The following is a 25,155-nucleotide window of genomic DNA, read 5'->3' as shown; positions in this document are numbered from 1 at the left end:
CCCAGTGGGGGGCGTGCAGGAGGCAGCTGATCGGTGTTTCTCTCTCATTGATGTTTCTGGCTCTCTGTCACTCTCCCCTCCTCTCTGTAAAAAATCAATAAAATATATTTAAAAAATAAAAAATAAAAAAAAATAAAACTATTATTGGGAACAATGTAAAGAGGAGTTAAGAACTAGTTAGAGATGCAACAAAGATTTTGTTTAGTTAGAGGCTCTACTGAAGGTCTTAGTTATAAAAAAAAAAAAAAAAATCCTGCTGAGCCCCGAACAGACAAAAAATACTATTTAGAACCACTTCCTTCTAAGTTGGAGAAGGGGCAGATATTATTTAAGGGTCACGATATTAACAAATTCTTTGTGCTGTTTAACAAAGTAGATGGCTGTTTTTAATCCACTGCACTCTTTTGTTAGCTACTGAATGGGTTAAAGTGGACCTGAATGAGGGTGTTTGTTGAGGTTGGGAAAGATGAATTCTTTTTTTTAAATTTTGAGAGTACCTTTTTAAAGCTAGGGACAGTGAAATAAGGCAGGGCTTAGGACAGAAGCAACAACAAGAGAAAACCTAGGGTGGGGCTGCTTTGGCCCACGGGGAAAGTCAGAGAAAAGGAAGCCTTGGAGACAGGTTCAGGGGGTTAACCTGGGAAGAGCCACCAATAGCCATTGCTAGAGGGTAGAAGACCCATGCCTATGGGGGAAGAAGATAGAGAAGGGAAAGGCATGGGTGTGCTACTGGGAGGAAGAGTGCAATTGGAAAGAATTCTTGAAGGAAATACTTTTTGAAAATTTGGAGTTTTGGGGACTAATCCCAGAGAAAAGTGTGTGTGTGTTGAGAGAGGGAGGGAGGGAGAAAGGGGGGGGGGGGGAGAGAGAATGCCAAACTCTTGCTCTTTATTTTATTTTAATGTTTTTATTGATTTTAGAGAGAAAGGAAGGGAGAGGGAGAGATAGAAACATCGATTAAAGAGACACCAATTGGCTGCCTCCTGCACATCCCCCGCTGGAGATCGAGCCCACAACCCAGGCATGTGCCCTGACCAGGAATCAAACTGAACCTTTTGGTTCATGGGTCAGTGCTCAGCACTGAGCCACACAAGCTGGGCCAAACTCTTGCTTTTTCTATAGTCATCCTCATCTCAGTGTATGACAACTCCATCCTTCCAGTTGCTCAGGCCAAACAAGTGGCAGTCATCCTTGACTTCTTTTTCTTCTAACCTTATAAGCAGACACTACTGGCTCCAACTTTAAGATATGTAACTTCTCATTATCTTTAGCACTTCCAACCGGTTCAAGCCACTCTTTTCTCTTAACCTTAATTATTGTGAGCCTCTTTACCCTTGATTCCTACAATCCATTTTGAACAGAAGCCCAAATGAACATTTTAAAAAAATTTTTTCCAAATGAACACTTTAAAACCTAAGCTAGAGCATGTCACTTCTCTGCACAAAATGTTTCAGTGGTGCCCTATTTCACTATCTCTATAATGGCTTACAAGGCCCTACAATATCTAGCCTTTTATTTCCCCTCTAACCACATATTCTACTCCTCTCCTCTCCTCACTTATTTTCATACTGGCCTCCTTGCTCTACTACCTCGGAACCTTTGCATTTGTTTCCTGGAATGCTCTTACCCCAACTATTTCCATGGCTTGCTCTCTCACCTTTCAGATCTTTGCTGAATTGTAATTTCATGAGACCTTCCTCTCTAGCCATCTTATTTCCAATTTCAACATTCTACTTACCTGCACACACACTCTGTCTCTCTCTGTCCCTCCTTCCCTGCTTTGCATTCTCCAAAGTACTTATTATTGAACTGTTTTACTTGTCTCCCTACAGCTAGAATATAAGTTCTACAAGGACAGGATGCTTTCTTTTTTTTTTTTTTACTGCCATATTCCCATCAGTAATCAGTACACAGTATTTGGTAGGTACTATTTTCTAGGGAAGGAATAAATGAAAGGCAAGGAAGTATCTGAAACTGCTTTTCAGAAAAGTTGTCTCTAGTATAGCAGGTCCTCAATTAACTTCCTTGTGTTCAACATCGTTTTGTTGTAACTTTGAGCAAAGCACTTCCCACCAGGGCCACTGTGTGTGGAGTTTGCACATTCTTCCCATGTCTGTGTGGGTTTTCTCCAGGTACTCCCACAGCCCAAAAACGTGAAGTTAGTTTTGTCTAAATTATCTGACTGAATATGGGTGTGTGATGAGCCCTGATGGTGTCCTGTCCATGGTGGGTTGAAAAATCATTACCTTACTTGTTTTTATTATTCTTTCTTAAATGAATGTATAGTTCACATTTATTTCAGTGTTTAATATTAGGTTTTGGGTCTTTATTTACAAGTTTGGTGATTTTTTTTCTCACCAGAAATATGCTATAGGAACTTAACTCTTGTTTGTCAATTAGCCTATAGTGAAATTGGTTTTCTTTTCCATCATTTCACTTAATGTGTTTCTAAGAATCTATCAATGACATTAAATTAGGACTTACTATGTTAAATTTTTTTTGGAATGCTTTTACTTCCTTTTAGAGAGAAGGGGGAGAGAAACATGGATCAATTGCCTCACCCACACACCTCAACCAGGGATCGAACCCGCAACCTTTTGGTGTACAGGATGACACTCCAACTGAGTCACCTGGCCAGTACTATATTCAAGTTTAACTTTTCATTATCTGTTGGTTTTGAGTATTATGTGAAATGGTATTTGTCTCCCTACACTGAGATTCCACAGTGCAAAAAGGTAGCATAAGTAGGACATGTGACAATCCATACACCAAATTAATTCAGAAGTAGACCCAAGAGCTAATAAATACAGGGTGGGGCAAAAGTAGGTTTATAGTTGTATGTGAAAGTTTACTCTTCTATTATTATTACTAGAGGCCTGTTGCACGAAGAGATTCGTGCAATAGGCCTTCCCTTCTCCTGGCTGCCGGCACAGGTTTTCCTCTGGCACCCGGGACCCAGACCTTCGCTCCGGCCAGAGCCGCCTTCACTCTTCCGTCTTTGCTGCTCGGCTCGCCTTCAGTCTTCCCTCCACCGCTTGGAGCCTACGTATGCAAATTAACTGCCATCTTTGTTGGTTAATTTGCATATCATGCTGATTAGCCCATGGGAGGCGTAGCGAAGGTATGGTCAATTACCATGTTTGTCTATTATTAGATAGCATTGTATTCTTTTCCATCTTAACAACTGTAGACCTACTTTTGCCCCACTTTGTATAAGTTTCTGATGGAATCCACAGAAGTCATAGAAAAGGCTTCAGACTTTCAAAAGTTGAATGATAGAGATCAGGCCAATTTATTTAGGTCTCAAAAGTGTGAGAAGAGTAGGGGGAGGGGGGTTAGAGAGCAGCCAAAGACTTGTATGCATGCATATTAGCATAACCAATGGACACAGACACTGAGGTGGTGGGGGCTTGCCTGGAATGGGGAGTGGTCAATTGGGGGAGAAGGAGCCATATGTAAAACTTTAGACAATAATTTAAAAAAAAAAATGTGAGCTCTGGTGTAGCTTGGTTGGTTAGAGCGTCATCTTGTACACCAAAAGATGGAAGGTTCAATTCCTGGTCAGGGCACATACCCAGGTTTTTGGTTCAATTCCCCAGTTGGGGCGCATGCAGGAGGCAACCGATTGATGTTTCTCTCTTACATGGATGTTTCTCTCTTAAACCAAAAGTAAAAAAAAATGTTTAAAGTGAGGAAAACTTATAAGCCTAGCTCTGCATCAGTTAGCTTAACAAACCCTGTAATTGGGGATACAATTGTACACAACCTTTATATTGATTTGTTTCCATCTATTCCCAAGGATGGTACAGTAGATATTAACTCTCTTAACAAAGGCAAATCACTATTTTTCTATTCTTTCATTCAAACCTGACCAGAATTCCTAAAATGACAGCGACTTCCACAAAAATTTCAGATGTACACAGTAAACAAAACTCTTATTTTTAAAAATGGAATAAATGAACAGAACTCAAATGATTTTTCAGAAACATATATAATTCTGTCCAATTTATTTTTTCCTTTTAGAGCTTTTAAACTATACTGCTAACTCTGTGTTCTAATTCTGGAGTACTTTAGCATAAAAATACTTTCCCTTTAAATGTGTAACGAACAAGATTTACCTGTGTGTACAGTTTTATTATATCCCAGGAAAAGAGTATTCACTATCAATTTTTCCAGGTACCACCAAGAATGCTGTTATTTTTCCTTTCAAATGCACTCCTTATCTATACCATTTCATATTTTTCAAAACCATGTATAAAATTATGAATCATGTTGATAGTGTTTGCTAGATAAGGAGTACATATTGCTACCATCTGTTAGAGCTATGTATTTTTTGTGTAGCAGTTACTCTCCCAGGTATCCACACAATATTAAATGAGGGTTTCCTACATCATACTTTATACTCTCCGGTTCATTGTGATGACCAAATCTTAGGCCTTTCCAATGGACTCAATTCCCATAGGATCTTGTGTAGTAAGAATGTACATACTACTGCCCTGACCGGTTTGGCTCAGTGGATGGAGCGTCGGCCTGCGGACTCAAGGGTCCCGGGTTCGATTCCGGTCAAGGGCATGTGCCTTGGTTGCGGGCACATCCCCAGTTGGGGATGTGCAGGAGGCAGCTGATCGATGTTTCTCTCTCATCGATGTTTCAAACTCTCTATCCCTCTCCCTTCCTCTCTGTAAAAAATCAATAAAATATATTTAAAAAAAAAAAAAAAGAATGTACATACTACTATCGAAAGTAAAACAAAACTACAGCAAGAGCAATAAAATGACAGTTAAAGACTAGCTTGAAGACTCAGTATGCAAAAATAACAATGAGTGTTTTATAATTAACATTTATTGATGGGATGGATAAATACAGATTGAGAAACATACTTGACAGCAATATATCAAACTGATAGCCAGACTATAAAATGTATACAACATCCTTTTTTTAAATTTAAAAAACAATTTTTAAATTTTTTTACAAAGAGCCCTTACTGTAATGGTCACTTACATCCTATCATTCACATAACAACAGTAGAGATACCAGGGGTAGCATCCAGAAGTGAGATGCCCCAAGGAAGAAAGAGGCAACAGCAGAATAATATGCTGAGAAAGGATTCTTAAGAGCAATACAAAGAAAACAGACAAAAATATCACCACAAAATTGTACCTGAGTGACATAGATTGGTAAAGTGTTTTACTTTTCTTTTTCCTTCTTTGCTCTTTGGTCTGGTAAGAAAACGGACAATTTTAGGTGTGTGGAGTTCAGGTGGGAAAAAGGTCAGTTTCAAATCCAGAAACCTAAGTTAACGCTAAATTAGGCTGCTGCATTCTTTTCTTTGAGTGCTTAACCCAGCCAGCATCTCCATCTTGTAATCAATTTCAAAGTGATTAACCACTAATCAGTTAGGTCCTCAGCTTTCAAATGAAGACTTCCTGATAACCTGATGAATACATATTTGCTCTGGCTTCAATTAGCATGCTGTCAAGCATCCCTCTCCACACTTAACATGACAAAAAACTCAAGATCTTTTTCTTCTTTTCATTCAACCATGAATACACACACTCATAAAGGGGGGAGAGTAGATACTACTTTTTAGTAAACATTCTTTTTCTTTTCCTCCCTTTTCCAATGCCAAGTTTATATTAAATACTTTAGAAACATTAAAATGGAAAGGTCTCCCATTAAAAAATAATTATCATCCTAGACCATTCTATCAGGCAGGATTACAGTACCATGCTTGTTTAAAACTCACATCCAGAAGTATAAAAAGATAAAATAAAACTTGACAGGGTGATACCACATAACATTTCTTAAACCATCAGGAGCAAATACTCAGTTAAAAGCTGTGTTAACAAGCAGCAACATGAGAAATTTGGGGAGGTATCAAAATCACTGAAAGTTTAAATGGAACTGCAGAGGGCTTATTTCTCAACATGTGAAGGGTTGCATAGACTGCTTAAATTCTCCCAAACCCAAGAGAATAGTATTTGTATTCTAACTTCAAGATGGTCTAGAATCTCCCTTTTCCTAGCATTAGTATCAAAATAATTCATCAACAAAAGAATAATCCTTTTAAAAAAGTAATAATTTCCCAAGTTCCTACATTTCTGTGGGGAACACAGATGTTTAAAATCCAACCATACTGGGATAAGATCCCCCTCTAGTTGCCTTTGTCCAAGAAGCAAGGTATGAGGGGTATGCCATTTCCAATATGGGAATTAGATAGCAGAGGCTTAAGGAAATTCAGCACTAAAGTTACCATGATTTTATTTCTGTATCCTAATCCAATGCTGTTTCTAACTGGAAATTTTATTTCTATTTTCACAGGTGAAGCCAGTAATACAGAACTATAAAAAAGAATGCATTAAATCAAAACACTAAAATCATTTTTAAAAAAGAAAAAGAAGCAAGCTGAGGGTCTCAGATATGGAAACACATTGATTCATGAGTGAAAAGACTAAACTAATTCCTAAGTGTTTTCTAAACCCAAAAAGCATAACTGATACTTCAGAAGACCAATTTAGCTTTAGATAAATGCTTCATTAAGAGTTCAGCTAAGAGCAACACAGGTATTAACAGCCTTAAGGACAATCCACAGGTATTAGTTTTTGCCAACATGAGATTCAATCAAAGTTTAGGAATGAGATTTACAGAACTTGAGGCTCCAGGCCTGCTTACCACCACTTATCCTTGATAATTTAGGTTAAAAGGGGGTTGGGGGAAACCATGTTTACTGGACTAACTTTGGATGTAAAAATCCCATTTCTCACCCTTTGAAAGTGTGAGGGGAGAGAAGAAACCACACAACCCTTTGAAGCCTAAGTTTGTGAGAATTTGGACAATATGCATGCTACTTGACAGGCACACTGCTAATCCAAAGACAATGCAACAGCTTCATGCACAGCCCATAAGCTGGTTCATGACATATACACAGATCTAAAAGCAGACATGGTAGGTATCCTAAAACAGTATCAGGAGGCATTAATATAGAAAAGTCTCTAAACTGATCTATACCAGCAATGATCTAGTAGTGCATAGGCCAGACTACATAGCATAAAGCAGCTCTTAGGCTCTAGTAAGCACTTTTTTCTAGTTCACTCCTGACAAAGTTCTAAGGAACTAAGTAGATTGCCATAGGGAATTGCTAATGAAGCCAAGCGGATATGTATGTCCCTGTGGTGAAGGAGTACATGTGATTAGAAAATATGCAACATTTGATGAGAAAAATCAAAAGCTGGAAAAGACATTTTCATAATTAAATCAGTGATCAATTCCACAAAGATACAGAAGCAAACTAAATAACCTTCTTGGAAGGTTGGGAAGGAAAGCAGACACCACACATCTATCAATTAGCACAACACACACTGTATCAAGGAGAAAGAGGAAAATGTCATCTATAAAAGTGAAGTGACATTCCACGTAAAAAATACTAGTTTATAGATTGGCAGAGAGCTCATTTTACACAGCAATGGCAGGCACTCTAGACAGTTCAAATATGACAAGATGCTGGATACTAATGCACCTTCAGTTAAGTCTACTGTACAAATAAATTCCTTCCTATATTAGGCCAGTGCACCGTCAATTCCAACTGCTTCAGTATTCTCCCCAATCTGTTCCTGGCAAGCAGCAGCACATGTACAACTCCTGTCTCCCTATGACTTCTAATAAAAACATTTCAATTTGTCCATAAGGAATATTTGGTATGAAGAAAGCTCCATTAAAAACAAGACAAATTCAAATTGTATCCTTTTTTCACAGAGAAAAATAAAAATAAAAATGCCATGAAGACCAAAGAATATCACATCAAATGATCTGTAGCTGGGTGGCATTTTCAGTTAGACAACTTGGTTTATTAGAATTCTTCTAGTCTCTTAAAAGATTTCTTTCCTCAACAAAAATGTTCACTCCTAAAATATGGGAGAATCAAGCACCCATAAGAACAGACACCTGGTCCATTTTTTAAAGGATTCTTAGAAGTCTGAAGAACTTCTGCCTAGCATCTAAAGTCACCAAGAATTGACAATCTACACGTAACAGTATATGTGGGCTAGGCTTGCTCACTCTCATGGCACCAGTACTGTTAATTCACAAGCTCCAATTTCTGAAGACATATAGGCTACAAAAAAATGAGGATGCAGCGGTTCCCCTTCAGCTATACAGATAAAAAGCAAGTCTCACATTTATAATATAATTTAAAATACAATGTCCTAACAATTCCCAAATCACAATTTCACTGTTTTCAGGATCCTCTAGCTCCATGGCTTTTCCCAGAACTATTCTCAAACATGGTCTGGGCTTTCACAGGCAGGATGTATAGCACATACCCCTTCCCATCAGAGACCCTGAGACTGCTCTCACTTAAACACTTTCCCAAAGGCCCAACTTGAAAAAAGACACACCCAATTCTGTACAGCAGAAGCCAGCTTTGCTCTCCAAACCTTCTTCCTCAACCCCGTCTTTGTTCTGAATCAAAAGAAAAGGGGGTTAAAAGGAAGTTTTTATAATGGAATCCAAAATCAGGCCATTGGCTGCACTTGCCCAAACTTGAATTTAGAAGGCTACCACTCAATGACAACATAAAGAAAGGGGTTAAATATCATGTCAAATACATGCCTCTTCCTTTATGTTCTAAAGGCCACACCGTATTCTCTCTAGTAGACTATTGGGAAGTGAAAATGGTGAGGGATAGGGAGGGAAAATAGAAAACATGATATTTAAACACACACACTTAAAAACATACATACCCACACTTGCATACACACTTATACGTCTCAACACTTCAAGTGGCCAAAGTCTATCTCAGAACTCATGGCCAAAAAAAGCCTACCCTCCCAACCCCCCTTCACACCCTCCACCCTCCAATCCCACCCCCAGGATTCATTGCTATGTATTCCATACACACAGCAAAATCCCTATCCCTTTCCCAATTATATATAAAAAAAGAAAAACTAAACAGATAACTTACTTTCTTTAAATTATTTTTTTAAAGTCTCTTAAAAGATTTTGACGTTTAAATACTTCCTCTCTTCTGACATATTAAACACCAAAAAGATCCACAACTGTTTGATATAACAAACCCTCCATATTTCAGTCCTGGCAAGAAGAGGGAAGATATCAACTCTAATTAACCTAATTAAGAGGTGGAGAGGCCAAGAATAGAGAAAGTATTATTCTTTCACAGCTTCAACATATTCTCACTTTTCTAATACCAATAAAAACTATAAAATAGTTACATTTCTGAGGCAGCAGATATAATAACCAAGGCCCTCTACCATCCTCCCACTTATGTCTCAATATTAATTTATTCCCTAGTCCAAGAAGGGAGACATATTTCATTAGGGAAGTAATTTTCTTAGTTCAGAATCAGTAGTTTTAAAAAAAACCAAAAACAAAAAAATGCATTTTTAAAGTTTTTCTTCTCTTCTTTTTCACTTAGGAAGGGGTGGAAGTGGTGGAGGAGGTTCTGAAGGTAGAGGTGGTAGTCGGGGCTTGTCCGTATTGCCGGATCTGGAGGACATTCCACCAGCCCGTGGATTCAGATATTCACCATAAGAATGAACAAATTCAAATGGAGGCGGAGGAGTGGGCTGAACACCCTGGGCACTGAGAAGGGAATGAAGCATATTCACAGTATCTTGATAGTCTATTGTCTGGGTTGTGTTGTGACCATTGGCCCCAGCAGGGCCTTTATCCAGTTTCATATGAGGAACTCGAGTTTTACAGCTAGGCTGTGAAAAATGAAGGCCACTTGTGTCTGAGCTATGCCCAGGCAACTGGGCCATTGCAGGAAGAGGAGGGAAGGAGAAATTTATGGAAGAGGATTTAGTACTCTTGGCAATCTTGGCTGGATGATCAAACACTGCCCCTCCAATCTCTTCAGGGGGACCCCTTTTACGAGCAGAACTGGAAGAGGAGAAAGAACTAGACAAGCTATAGGCTTTGTGTGCTAAGGAGCTTGCCTGGCTACTATGTTTAGGATCACCTGGCCGTTTGTTCCCAGTACCAGCTGGAAGCTGTGAGTGAGAGTGCTTGTGTGAGTGGTGATTATGATGATGATGATGATTAGATGGATGAGTCTTGTGCTTTTCTTTGTGCTCTCGGCTTTTTGTGATACTATCATCCACCGAATTGTGCTTGTCAGATGCTGCATGGACTTTAATGCGCATTTTTATCTCCTCTGGTTTCGAAGAGGCAGCTTTATCTCCACTTGCCACTGGAATTCTCATTTTGAGAGCTGTTTTATCAGCCTTTTCCAAAAAAGGCCGCTCAGGATTTTCTGAGCCCTCTATGGGCATTTTCAGAATGACTGAAGAATGGCTATCATGTTGAGACAGGAGATTCTGAGCAGCATATGCATACTGTGACTTCACATTGGCCTCCATGTTCTCCAGTTGCCTCTTCTGGGCAGCCAACTCTTCTGCATGCTTTGCACGGTATTCTTTCAGTGATACTTTAGCTGATGGCACACTCTTACTGTTCTGCTTCTGGGAAATAAATGCATTTGAACTATCCTGTTGCAAGGAATGATCAGCTCCTATAAGTGCTACATTCTCACTAGTCCGATGACCCTGAGCAGGTTCTAGTTTAAAAGAAGGTTGGGAGGACAGCCAACGCTCGCCCTGCAATATATCCACACTGCTTATGTTGCTGGATGACTCTTCAGTGGTTGGAAGGGAAGGCACTGAACTTGTGGTAGAAGAAGTTGACATGCTCATTAAACCTGCAATAGTTGTGTCTGAAGAGCTTTGGGAAATCATATTGAGGATTGTCTGCTCTGAAGTGTTTGCCTCTGCTCCTCGGTCTGCTGCTTTTGTTTTCGTGGCAGCCGGGCATGCCTAGAATGAAGCAAATGATATCTCTTCACTTCAGGTAATTTATTATATGGAAAAAAACACTGCAATGAATAGACTGTGCTTGCTTTGACATTGAAGCTTTTTATAACCCATAAGCAGGAGACTACTGTAACATGAAATTGATAATTATTACCATCAGGAGACATAAGATTTTAAAAACCTTCAATCAGGAGTCATGCAAACAGGATCTCAAAGAGATATCTGCACTCCTATGTTCATTGAAACATTATTTGCAGTAACCAAGATATAAAAGCAACCCAAGTGTCCATCTATGATGAATGGATTAAAAAAATGTGGTATATGAACTATTATTTAGTATTTAAAAAAGAGGAGAAAGATTTTGGGAAGTTAGCAAAGTAGGAAGCACCAGGAATCTGTCTCCCCTCCTAAACATCTGCACTAGCAGAATCTGTCTGATGGTACTATTTTGGAACTCTAGAGTTTTTTGAAGGCTTGCAACTTCCAGGGTAAGCCTTGAATAGTAAATTGGGGTTAATTTCCATCAATTTCATTTCTCAGCACAGTAGAACCAGCCATTGCTCACCCCCAGCCATGTAGCAAGCAGCTGTGCACCCATTTCTGGAGTAGTTTCACAAACCTTGGGAAGCCAGGGTGAGCAAAAATGACTCTATCCTCTAAATACTGGGCATCTGTGCTATGATCAATGAATGCTGCTTCAGATCACGGAAGTACACGCCAAGAGACAGGCAGTCGTTGTTGCACCTCCCCCGTCTGAAACAACTTCGAGGGGATTTAAAAGACCAACACCGTTCTTCCCCTATCACTTTTCTGTTTTTCCCCTTATAGGAGCCAGACATTAAAGAGTAGCACATTCAAAAACAACTCCATATACAGGTAAAATTAGAAAATGACCATATATATCCAGGGAAAGGCTCTGAAAAGACTAAGTTTATACTCCAGGCTGATATTCAGCAAGAATCAACCTCTCCCCAAAAAACAATGGACAAAACAATACAAAATCAACCACTTCACCCAAAAGAATGAACAAAACAATAATAAAAACAGCAAACCATGGAGGACGGAGAAAATCTGATTTCTAGAGTTACCACATTATTAGATTCAAATGTCCAATGTTCAACAACAATAAAAAGTCACAAGGCATATTAAAAAACAGGAAAGTATGGCCCATTCAAAGGAAAACACTTAATCAACAGAAACTATCCCTGAAAAAGACCCGATGGCAGATCTACTAGACCAGTGGTTCTCAACCTGTGGGCCGCGACCCCTTTGGCGGTTGAACGATCCTTTCACAGGGGTCGCCTAAGACCTTCCTGCATATCAGATATTTACATTACGATTCATAACAGTAGCAACATTACAGTTATGAAGTAGCAACGAAAATAATTTTATGGTTGGGTCACATGAGGAACTGTATTTAAAGGGCCAGAAGGTTGAGAACCACTATACTAGACAAAGACTTTAAAATCACTCCCTTAACATGTTAAGCGCCCAGTCACCGGTGACTGACACTATACTTTCCATCTGGAAGACAAAACAGGCTGGGCACTTAATGTGTTAAAGATATTCAAGGTACTAAAGGAAGATGTGGAGAAAAAGTCAAGATAACAGTGTGTGAACAAAATGAAAATATCAATGATCAATAGAGATAGAAAACCTAAAAAGGAAACAGAGCCTAAAAACCTGTGATACGCCCTAGCTGGTTTGGCTCAGTGTATAGAGCATCGGCCTGCGGACTGAAGGGTCCCAGGTTCGATTCCGGTCAAGGTCATGTACCTTGGTTGCGGGCACATCCCCAGTGGGGGGTAAGGGGGGTGCAGAAGGCAGCTGATCTGATTGATGCTTCTCTCTCATCAATGTTTCTAACTCTCTATCCCTCTCCCTTCCTCTCTGTAAAAAATCACTAAAATATATTTTTTTAAAAAGAAATCTGAATCTTGAAGAGATGTCTGTACTCACAGTTAAAAAAGAAAAAACACAAAAAAACAAAAAACCTGTGATACACCATTAAGTGGACCAACAAATGCATTGTGGCAGTTTCAGAAGAAGAAAAGAGAAAGTGGCACAGAAAATAACTGAAGAAACAGTAGTTGAAAACTCCCCAAATTTAATGAAAGATATGCCATAAACATCCAAGAAGCTCAACAAACTTCAACTAAGAACTCACAGAGACTCACATTGAGACACATTATAAATCAAATTTTCAAAGGCCAAAGACAAAGAATCCTGAAAGCAGCAAGAGAATAGCAAATCATCCCACACAAGATCACAAGATTTCTCATCAGATACTTTGGATGCCAGAGAGTTGGTACATTCCAGGTGCTAAAAGAAAAAAAAACTGTCAACCAAATATCCAGCAAAAATGTCTTTCAAAAAAGTGAGGGAGAAATTAATACATTTCCAGATAAACAAAACTGAGTAAGTTCATGACCATTACACTGGCTCTACATGATATGCTCAAGGGAGTCCTCCAAGATGAAACGAAAGGAGACTAGATGGTAACTTGAAGCTATATGTAGGAAAAAATATCTATGGGCAATTATAAAAGCTAGTATTTTTAAATGGTTTGTAACTGCGCCTTTTGTTTTCTACTTGATTTTAAGAGGCTAGCAAATGTTAAGACAAAAACAATTATTAGTATAAAACTTAGTTATAATGAGCCTAACATTTAAAATAATTATTAGCTTATGTTTGGGGGCACAAATGTATAAAGATATAATTTTGTCATGTCAACAACTAAAAGAGGTAGGAATGCAACTGTAAAGAAGAAAAGTTTGGCCCTAGTGGGTTTGTCTCAGTGGATAGAGCATTGGCCTGAGGACAGAAGGGTCCCGGGTTAGAGTCCAGTCAAGGGCATATACCTTGGTTGCAGGCTAAATCCCCGATCCTGGTCGGGTCTCATGTAGGAGGCAACCAATCAATATGTCTCTCCCACATCAATGTTTCTCTCTCTCTCTGTCTCTCCCCCTCTCTAAAAAAAACCAATGGAAAAATATCCTCGGGTGAGGATTAACAAAGAGAGAGAGAGAGAGAGAGAGAGAGAGAGAGAGAAGTTTATATGTTACTGAAGTTAAACTAGCATGAATTCAAATTAGAGAGTTGTAACTTCAGGATGTTAAATGTAATCCCCATGATAACCATAAAAAAATAGCTGTAGAATACACAAAAAAGGAAATAAGAAATTTTTTAATTTTACTATTAAAAAATCAACTAAGTAACAAAATAAACTGATGAATGGAGTGGAACCAGAGACATGGAAGCATGGAACAGAGTGTGGAATGTCGAAGGGAAAGGGAGGAAGGTGGGTGGGTGGGAGGTAATCAACCAAAGAACTTGTATACATATATGCATAACCCACAGACACAGACAATAGGGTGGTGAAGGCCTGGGGCAGGGGACGGGGCAGGGTGGAAGGAGTCAATGGGGGAAAAAGGGAGACATATGTAATACTTTCAACAATAAAGAATTATTTTTTAAAAATCAACTAAACACAAGACAGTAATGCAGAAAATGAGGGACAAAGAGCAATAAGGCATACAAAAAACAAATAGCACATATATATACACACACATATACATACATACATATATATAGCCTATATAATAAAAGCCTAATATGCAAATCTAATGGCAGAACAACTGGTTACTATGACACGCACTAACCACCAGGGGGCAGATGCTCAATGCAGGAGCTGCCCCCTGGTAATCAGTGAACTCCCACAGGGGGAGTGCTGCTCAGCCACAAGCCAGGCTCACAGCTGGTGAGTGCAAAGGCGGTGGCGGGAGCCTCTCCTGCCTCTGCTGCAGCGATAAGGAGCAGCGAGCCGAGTGGTAAGGAGCAGCGAGTAGGTGGGCGGTAAGGAGTGAGGGGTCCTGCACTGCGAGAGGGATGTCCGACTGCTGGTTTAGGCCTGATCCCTGTGGGGAACGGGCCTAAGCCAGCAGTTGGACCTTCCCCAAGGGCTCCCGGACTGTGTGAGGGCACAGGCCAGGCTGAGGAACACCCCCCTACACAGTGCACAAATTTCGTGCACCGAGCCTCAAGTATACATATAAAAGGCTAAGTGACTGACTGTCTGTCCGTCTGACCATCCAACCGATCAACTGGCCAGTACATACAACACACACTGGCAATTTAAAAATAAACGTTGAGCCCCAGCTAGTTTGGCTCAGTGGATAGAGTGTTGGTCTGCGAACTGAAAGGTTCCAGGTTTGATTCTGGTCAAGGGCACAAGCCTGGATTGAGGGCTCGATCACCTGGCGCTGAGATCCAAAGACCCAGACAAAGATAGTACCAAAAAAATAAAATTATAGAACTGAACAAATTACAAAATTATAAAAATGAACAAATGTGACTATATCAAGCTAAAAAGCTTTTGTTCACCAAAGAAACCATTAACAAAATGAAAAGACCATCTAAGCCAGTCAGAGAAAGACAAGTACCACATGATCTCACTTATATGTGGAAGCTAATGAACAAAATAAACTGAACAAAACAGATTCAGAGATATTGAAACATGCAACAGACTGATGTATTTCAGAAAGGGGGGGAGAAAATGGCAAGAGACTAAACATGCATAGTCAAGGACAAACATTAGTAGGGGGAAGGCCTTGGGAGAGGTTGGAAGTGGGGTGGAGGGGGTCTATGGGGGGGATATCTGTAATATTTTGAACAAAAAAGTTAAAAAAAGAAAAAGTAAAGACCATCTACTGAATGAGAAAAGATACTTACAAAAAGATATATTTAATAAGAGTTTAATATCCAAAACATATAAAGAACTCATACAATTAAATATCAAAAAAACATAAACAATCCAATTTAAAAATGTGCAGAGGACCTGAATAGACATTTCTATAAAGAAAGAATAGATATACACATGGTCAAAAGACATATGAAAAGATGCTCAATATTGCTAAGTTTTACAGAAATGCAAATAAAAACCACGAGATATTACCTCATGCCTGTCAGAATGGCTATTATCAAAAAGTCAACAAACAAGTGTTGGCAAGGATGTGGGAAAAGGGATTCCTCCTGCACTGTTGGTGGGAGTGTAAACTGATGCAGTCACTATGAAAAATAGTATAGAGGTTCCTCAAAAAATTAAAAATAGAACTACCATATGATCCAGCAATTCCACTTCTGGGTATATAACCAAAAGAATCAAAAGCAGGGTCTTAAAGAGATATTTGTACACCCATATTGACAGCAGCATTATTCAAGATAGGTAAAACTTAGAAGAAACCCAAGTGTCCATTGATGGAAGAATGGTTAAACAAAATATAGTACATACATACATACAATGGAATATTATTCAGCCTTTAAAACAAATAAGATTCTACAATATGCTATAATATGGATGAAGCTTGAGGACATTATGCTAGTTAAAATAAACCAGTCATTAAAACACAAATACTGTATGATTCCACTTCTATGAGGTACTTAACAGTAATCAAAATCATAAACACAAGAAGTGTAATAGTCATTACTAGATGCTATGGTCAGAGGAAATGAATTAATGTTGAATGGGTATAGAGTTTCAGCTTTGCAAGATGAAAAGAATTATGAAGATAGATAGTAATGGTGGTTGCACAATAATATGAACATATTTAATACCACTAAACTGTAACCTTAAAAATGGTTAAGATGGTAAATATTCTTATTTGTATTTTACCATAACTTAAAAAAAAAGGAAATCCTGCCATTTGCAACAACATAGATGAAGCTTCAGAACCTTAGGCTAAGTAAAATAAGCCAGACACAGCCCTAGTCAGTTTGGCTCAGTGGATAGAGCATTGGCCTGCGGAGTGAGGGGTCCTGGGTTTGATTCCGGTCAAGGGCACATGCCTGGATTGTGGGCTCAATCTCCAGTGTGGGGCGTGCAGAAGGCACCCAATGAATGATTCTCTCTCATCATTGATGTTTCTCTCTCTCGCTCTCCCTTCTCTCTTCCTCTCTGCAAACAATTTAAAAAATTGTTTTAGCCGAAACCGGTTTGGCTCAGTGGATAGAGCGTCGGCCTGCGGACTGAAGGGTCCCAGGTTCGATTCCGGTCAAGGGCATGTACCTGGGTTGCGGGCACATCCCCAGTGGGAGATGTGCAGGAGGCAGCTGATCGATGTTTCTCTCTCATCGATGTTTCTAGCTCTCTATCTCTCTTCCTTCCTCTCTGTAAAAAATCAATAAAATATATTTTTTAAAAAAAATTGTTTTAAAAGCCAGACACAGAAAGACAAATACTGCATGATCTCACTTATTAAGGAACCTAAAATAGTCAACCTTACAGATGCAGAGTAGAATAGTGAATGCCAGGGTCTGGTGGGAGGGGGAAAAAAGGAAATATTAGTCAAAGGGTACAAAGTTTCAGTTATATAAGATGAGTAAATCCTAGACACCTATACTATACAGCATAGTGCCTATAATTAACAATACAGTATTGTATACTTAATCACTTCTTGGCATTTTGGCTAAGATCAAATGTAGTATTGTACCCTTAAAATTTACTTAAGTGTTCTATCACCAAAAGAAAAAAGTCACAGCAATCTATACAAATGCTACAAGGAAATAAGAGAAATGAGGTTGTGCATATCTAAAATTAATCCTTGAACATCTATGCCTTATGACTGTTTGCGATTGCAGGTAGTCCAAAATCAAATTCTACAAATCCTGATGAGGTTTTATATTAAACTAGTGGCCCAGTGCGCGAAATTCGTGCAGTGGGGGTGGTGGTGGTGTGTGTCCCTCAGCCTGGCCTGAACCCTCTCTACCCTGGGACCCCTTGGGGGCAGTTGGACATCCCTTTCGCAATCCGGGACCGCTGGCTCCTAACCGTTCACCTGCCTGCCTGCCTTATCGCCCCTAACCACTCTACCTGCTGGCCTGCTCACCCCCAACTGCCTCCCGTGCCGGCCTGCTCGCCCCCAACTGCCCACCCCCCCGCTGGCCTGATCGCCCCCAACTGCCCTCCCCTCCTGGGCTAATCGCCCCTAACCGCCTCTGCCTCGGCCCCGTCACCATGGCTTTGTCTGGAAGAACATCCAGAAGGTCTCCCAGTCTAATTAGCATATTACCCTTTTACTAGTATAGAAAGATTAAAAGATGACCTACATGCTCTCAAGTTTCCCTTAAACCCTAGGCAAACTCATTTTCTACAACTTATTCAACTCAAAAGAAAATTAAGCTTATCAGTCTGGATTTCTAAGAAATGCAGGGAATGTTTTATATGGGGGTTTTTTGTTTTGTTTTGTTTTGTGTGTGTGTGTGTGTTTAAACTATTTTTATTGAATTTTAGAGAGAGAGGAAGGAAGAGGAAGAGAGAAAGAGAAACACCAATGTAAGAGTGATACATCAATCTGCTACTTCCTGCACATCCCCTACCAGAGATTGAGCTGGCAACCTGGGCATATGCTGACTAGTAATCAAATCAACAACCTTTGGGTGCACGGGACAAGACCAACCAACTGAGTCACACCAGCCAGTTCAGGAATGTGTTTTGTTTGTTTGTTTTTTAAATTTGTTTTTATTGATTTCAGAGAGAGGAAGGAAGAGGGAAAAAGAAATAGAAACATCAATGATGAGAGAGAATTTTTGATCAGCTGCCTCCTGCATGCCCCACACTGGAGATCAAATCACAACCCGGGCATGTGCCCTGACTAGGAATCAAACCATGACCTCCTGATTCATAGGTCAATGCTCAACCACTGAGCCATGTTGGCTGGACTCAGGAATGTTTTTAAAATAAACTTTCTGACACTGGATAAAAAGAGGAATTATTTCATTATTCATAAGTAAGACTTTGAAAAATATCTGAAAGACAACTTCAGACCTTAATCTATATAAAAACAAAATTCTAAAATCCATTTCAAAAGCAGGTAATATAAAGACAAAATTATGGTATCAGCTCTAACCCTGTAGCTTTGTATCTTTCCTCTACCAGAAGCCAAAACTCTATGACTCAAAGAAGCCATGTTTTTCCCCTTAACAGTCTCCACACAGAAAATACTCAACCAACGTTGCTGACCAAATGACTGTATCACAAGAGTTGTAAAACACAAAACAAATTCTGCTATCACCTACAGCCATTGCCTCTGGGCCTGTACCCCAAGATATGAAGTTGAAGTTATGATTATAGCATAACTACAAGAAGGGAAATTCCAAAAAAGAAAATAGTTTGTTCTGTTCCATAAGCTGACAACAATAATTCTTACCCTCCAATTCCGAATTCGTTTGAGCCTGTTGGGGGTTTTCTCCAGAATCTGTAGAAATTCATGTGTCAGTTCTACAAATGAAATAGAGCATTTAAGAAAAACTCACAGAGACAAAGTAATGAAACAAGAATAACCTCAACTAACTATTTTCATCTGAATCAAGTCACCTTTGGCCAGATATGTGACAGATCAAGATGAAGTGCTTTTCAAGGACCCTTACTCTAAAACTTACCATCTAAAAGTTCCAAGGTCACAGTGGCGTCAACATACTCCCACCAGTGCTTCCCATCAGTTGAGACTGGGATCTCCCAGTTGGACCACTTGCAAGCCAGATGAATGCAGACACAGGCCACTACAGGAGGTGTGTACTGCAGGCTAAATGTGGTCAAATGCAGGCTGACATCAGAGGAAAGGAAACAAGAGAGTATCATGAGCTCTCAATTCTGAACCCAAAGTTAAACTCTCCATTATTTTTTAAAAAAAACAAAAACAAAAGAAAAAAAAGTAAAAAAAAAAAAAAAAACACCAATGGCAAGCAAGTAGGGTAAGAAATACCCAGTGCTCTGATCCAGCACTAAACATTATTTTCCATTAACCCACCAGCTCAGGTAACATTTATAAATTTTCTGACTACGCATCATTCAATTCATATAACTAATGGACCAAAAACAAAAACAAAAACCTAAAATAAACTGGGTACTCAGTTTTTTAAAACAAGGATCAATTATTCTGAGAATAAGCTCAGAACTTAAGGAAAATAATAAGATTTGTAATATGTATAATTTCTAAATTAAATACCTAAGAAAATATCCTAAAAATTATCTTGTCTCTTGCCAATCATAGGTCTGGTCTATTTAAAGAAATAAATAGACAATCACGCTCTCAAGTGTGAATATGCTCAATTGCTGGTTTATTTTTAAAATTTCTCTTATCTGTCTATTAAAATGAACTTCTTAGCCCTGACAGGCATTAGGAATGTCTTTGGTTTCCATGAACAACCAATAGACTGGAGATAAGAATGAGCAAGTCATTTGATAATACAAGTTATGTATTAATTTTTTCTTTAAAAAGAAAAAGTATTACAATTCTTTACACATATATATGCCCATTTATCTGGGAGTATGGGAAAAACAAAGAGTCTTTTAAAATCCTCCAAATCAGATTTTCAGTCACTATCAATGAATTCCAAGTTTACCAACTTTCAGAACTATGCTCTTGGATATTTTAAAGCTAAGTAAAATGCAGAATTAAGAAGGTTATCAATCAGTAGTATATAATTACATCACCTTAGCAAATTTAAAAAACACCATGGAAATGTATAGCACAACATGAAAATTGCATAAAATTCAACATTAACCAGAGAATTGTTTGACACACTGTAATCAAAGATCCATGCTTGGGTCTTTGGATTCTAGTTTACTAAGTGCCAAACCTGACATCATTCCTTATGCCCTTCAAAAAGTGATAATCCCAACCCAAGTAAAGTTCTAACCCAAAAATATAAAGGAAAAATATTAAAATATAAACCTGTTGGTTGCCATGAAGTAAGAAGTCTGTGCTAAGTCCTTGCTTGCTAAAAAAAAAAAAAAAAAAGTGAGGGGGAGGGAAAAAATTATTAGTTCCATACATTCTCAACAATAAATTAGTAGCATTTAATATTTGCAAGGTAGATAATATAGTGGTAAATGAAGCTGACATGGTTCCTGACCACATGAAGTTTACATTCTACCAAAAACAGATTAGTAATTTTTAATTATAAATAATTGGATTGCTTCCAGACCTAGGAATTCAAGCTTTATTCTTTACACTGAGTATCTGACACTTGTTTAAAATGCAATTTCTGACATCCTCCTTAGAGTTTTGACGCAGTATGTTTGAAGAAGGACCCAAGCATTTTTAACAAGTACCCAGATTCTGATACAACGGTTCACTGAGAAATACTAAACTAGGGGATGAACTACTGTGGAGGCAAGATCAGAATCTAAAAGACCTTGATATGTTTGGGAAAAGTGATTTGTGCTTTAAAATAATAAGTTTAAATTAAGTAACCTGTGATTTAATCCTAACGTAATCAAATAACAAGTTATTTAATATATTACCAAAAGAAAGTTTCTTCTTCCAAAACAAAAAAACTGCTCTGGATGACAAAACAAATTTTAATCTTCCTTAGATTAAATATTAGCATATGTCCATCTTTAAGCCTATCCTTGCTCAACACAAGCCATTTAATGCTTTCGAAATATCAAAAACTCAGGGAAAATTTTTGTAATTTTCAGATAAAACACACAAAAGCAAAATTCAAAATAAGCCAATTATCAGTTTGGTCTACAAAAGGTACTGAAATGCACAATGATACGTTGATATTCTTGATACTAATATTTAAACTGAGTAAGAGAAACTGGGTTCCATGCAATTATCGCTACTAAAATTAAAATAAAAAGGATTGTCAATCAAGGAAATAAGTTCAAATAATTTCTAAATGATCCTCTGGGTGGTCTTAAAGAATGCCTAGGACAATCAACCCTATAATCAAATTAAGAGAGCCCATTCCCAAAACATCCTTAAAATTGCTATTAGTTACTTATGATTTGGTGACTTTTCAAAATCTGCCCCCAGCTTTCACAAGCATCCCTCAAGAGACTAACTCTTTAAATGGAGATCACCTAAACACATTAATTAGCAGCTGTGTTATATATTTGTATACAGCGATTTTAGCCTCTAAATCAGTGGTTCTCAACCTTCTGGCCCTTTAAATACAGTTCCTCATGTTGTGACCCAACCATAAAATTATTTTCGTTGCTACTTCATAACTGTAATGTTGCTACTGTTATGAATTGTAATGTAAATATCTGATATGCAGGATGGTCTTAGGCGACCCCTGTGAAAGGGTTGTTCGACCGCCAAAGGGGTCTCGACCCACAGGTTGAGAACCGCTGCTCTAAACGGTAAAACAATTTTAGAGCACTCTCTCAAGCTGGGTTTCCTTACCTCGAACAAGTTGAGTGCACTTTACCACATGTGTATGTGGGTGATCAATTGTTAGTTCAAAGCCTAAAAAAAAGTTAACTGGTTAAAAAGCTAAAGTACTCAAGACATTTTATACATCTTTTATCTGAGTCATCATTAAAGGCCTCCCTTATTTTCCTATCCCCAAATTATTGTTCAGAGGTTAAGTCCCACAAAACATGCAGCACGCTTCTCTCTAAGACACATTATCTCCAAAGCTGCTTATAATACTTTGAGCTAGAAGATACCACTAACATAGTAAAACTAATGCAATCTCAAGACCCTTGAAAACCAATAACCTCTAAACATGAAACACATTTTAGGTACAACAGAATGTAGTAATATATGGTTGGAAGGAGCAGTTTTAATCAAGTGTTGACTATCTTATAATATTTAACCCTGAGAAAACATTTTAAAATCTATTCTCTTACCTCAATTTTGTTCCTTTTCATCATCTTAATTACAATAGGTACTGATCATTTTATCCAACCCCAATGATCTTTATTAAACTACTTAAGGAGGATCAGTGTTATCTATAAAAATTTTCTGAGTTGATGAGACAAAAAAAATTTTAGATAAAGAAATTCTATTGAGAAATTTACATGATGTAAATTATTCTAAAAGGCTAACTGATTCTTGCAAATTAGATCTTACTGGTTTCCACATTTAAATATTAATAAAAATTGATTCCACCAGAAAAATACCATTGTCCCCTAAAATATGGTCACAATGAAGATAATTTATTTAGCAGAAATTAACTTCAGTGATAAAGTTTGAAGAACTCAGTGTGTATATATGTATGTGTGTGTGTGTGTGTCTAGTGTCCCCCAAAAATGTACACACACTTTAACATCTGATAAGTCATTTAATTTTCATTCTTTTTCAGGTTTAACTCATTTGAAATAATGGGTGAAGTCAGACTAAGTTTTGAACAAAGAAAATTTATCCTAAAGTGCCCCTAGACTTTTTTATAGGGATACATAAAAGGAAGTCTATGGTACAAAACCGGCAACAGTCAATGACCTGAGGACACAGAGATACCAAACGAAACGATTCCTGATTCCATTGCTTTGTGTTATCAGCAGTTCCTGGACCAGAACGGTCATCAAGCACTGACCGAAAAAAATTATTCATTTCTGTAGATTCTTTTAAATTCTGAAAATGAACTGTATGTTAATAAACACTGACTTTATAATCATTCAAAGTACATATACATTTTTGGGGGACACGTGTGTGTGTGTGTGTGTGTGTGTGTGTGTGTGGTGTGTGCAATGAAATCTTTATTTTCCATATTTGCTAATAAACTTTTTAAGGTAGTCTCTCTGATGAAAATAATAATACTAGATTAACAATAGAATATCACCAGCGTTGCCGATGAACTGCTATACAGCAGATCCTCAAGTAACTTTGTTTTGTTCAATGTCATCTATATACATATATATATATATATAAGCACCAAGCAACCGGAACAACTGGAACAACTAGAACGACCGGTCACCGCAGCGGCCAACCAGACCGATCATCACCCCCAACCACCTGCAGCCCGTCCCCCACTCCTGCCCAGCCCCGATCGGCCCCCATTGGGATGGGATGGCCAGACCCTACCCATGAACAAATTCGTGCACCGGGGCTCTATTTTCATTGTAATGGTGATGAGACAAAAAAAAATTGATTCCCAGCTGGGGCCACTGTCTGTGTGGAGTTTGCACATTCTCCCCCTGTCTGCATGGGTTTTCTCCAGGTAATCCAGTTCCCTCCTAAATCCCAAAGATGTGCAGATTACATGAATTGGTGTGTCTAAACTATCCAAGTCTGAGTAAGTGTGGGAGTGAGCACGCCCCGCATGGAAGGGCATCTTGTCAGAGTGGGTTCCTGCCTTGTGCTCTGAGCTGCTGGAATAGTTTTCCAGCCATCCCCAACTCTGAGCTGAAATACTCGGGTTGGAAAATAATTATCTTACTTGTTTTTTATTAATCTTTCTTAAATGTATGCATAGCTCACATTTATTTCAGTGTGTAGTATTAGAAGTGTTTTGGATCTTTATTTACAAGTTTGGTGATGTTTTTGTGACCAGAACTATGCCATAGGAGCTTAACTCTTGTTCATATCAATTAGTCTATTGTGAAATTAGTTTCATTATATATAGTTTCACTAAAGCCAGTTTTAAGAACCTATTGATGAAGTGAGGACTTACTGTAGCTTGAATTCTTCCACCTACACTCTGCCGTTCTAAACTCTGATTTCCAATTTAAAAACAAATGTTACCTAACTATAATGACAGACTATAAAAATCCATGGAAGGAAAAGAGTTCTTTAAATAGTTGCTGCCATTAGTTATCAGAAAATTAAAAACTGCCAAACCTTAAAAAGCAAATCATGAATCCCAGAATGGGGAAGAAAAAAGGACTGCTGACTGCTATTTCAGAGGTCAGTGTGCCTTCATCCTTTCTTCCATATAGGTAAAAGTGAGCTCAATAACCCCTAAATTTGCAAAACCTTTCCAAGAAATTGTCCTCTTGTTTCCTATTTTGCAAATGTTAAAATCATATCATAGTACATGCATATTTCTTTAATGTGTTAAAGGAAAATAAACTTACCTAAAGTCTGCAGAATTATGCTTTCTAATATCACCAGATCTTGAACTTGTTGCAGGTAAGCCTGCAGGTGAGAAGACACATAAGGTACAATATACTAATATAAAGTGTAAACAATTCTAACACCCCTCCCAGAGAAACCAAAGCCACAAAAGGCAGGGGTGGAGTTATGAGATGGAGTAGGAACTGAAATTAATCTTTATCCCTATTCAGTACAGATTCTCCTTTTAAAACAAAAAAGGAGTATACTGAGAGAAAATACTTTATTCATAAATAGCTACAGAAAAAGCACCTGAGATTTGGTTCATTTTCAGACTGACATTTTAGGTTTTATAGTTTATTTGATATAGCTACAAGAAAATTAAAAATACATCATCTTCAACATCATCAGAATACATTTCCAGAGCCTTCCTATAGGCCAGTGGTTCTCAATCTTGGCTGCACATTAGAATCACCTGGGAATCTTTTTAAAATCCTAATTTCTGGGCCTCATCCTCCGGAAATTCTGTTTCTTTGTTATGGGGT

The 25,155-nt window shown here is 38.3% G+C and overlaps 1 protein-coding gene across 2 annotated transcripts in view; it reads right to left on the bottom strand.

Moving 5' to 3' along the window:
• Positions 1-3,268: 3,268 nt before the first annotated feature.
• CCNT1 (cyclin T1) overlaps positions 3,269-25,155 on the bottom strand; it is a 46,836-nt gene continuing 24,949 nt past the window's right edge. Inside the window, exons 4-9 of one of the 2 annotated variants that reach the window (XM_070410331.1) lie at positions 24,634-24,694; positions 22,019-22,081; positions 20,558-20,603; positions 19,263-19,426; positions 19,031-19,101; positions 3,269-10,829 (exon numbers count right to left, since the gene is read on the bottom strand). In XM_070410331.1, coding sequence (XP_070266432.1) covers positions 9,423-10,829; positions 19,031-19,101; positions 19,263-19,426; positions 20,558-20,603; positions 22,019-22,081; positions 24,634-24,694 — 1,812 coding nt within the window. In that variant the 3' untranslated portion in view covers positions 3,269-9,422. The remainder of the gene's footprint in view (positions 10,830-19,030; positions 19,102-19,262; positions 19,427-20,557; positions 20,604-22,018; positions 22,082-24,633; positions 24,695-25,155) is intronic. The other variant, XM_070410332.1, reaches the window with a different exon arrangement.

This window comes from Myotis yumanensis, unplaced genomic scaffold (assembly GCF_028538775.1).
Source record: "Myotis yumanensis isolate MYYU_CA2020_CCGP unplaced genomic scaffold, mMyoYum1.0.hap1 SCAF_3, whole genome shotgun sequence".
NCBI lineage: Eukaryota > Metazoa > Chordata > Mammalia > Chiroptera > Vespertilionidae > Myotis > Myotis yumanensis.
This window is presented reverse-complemented; position numbering and strand designations above follow the sequence as displayed.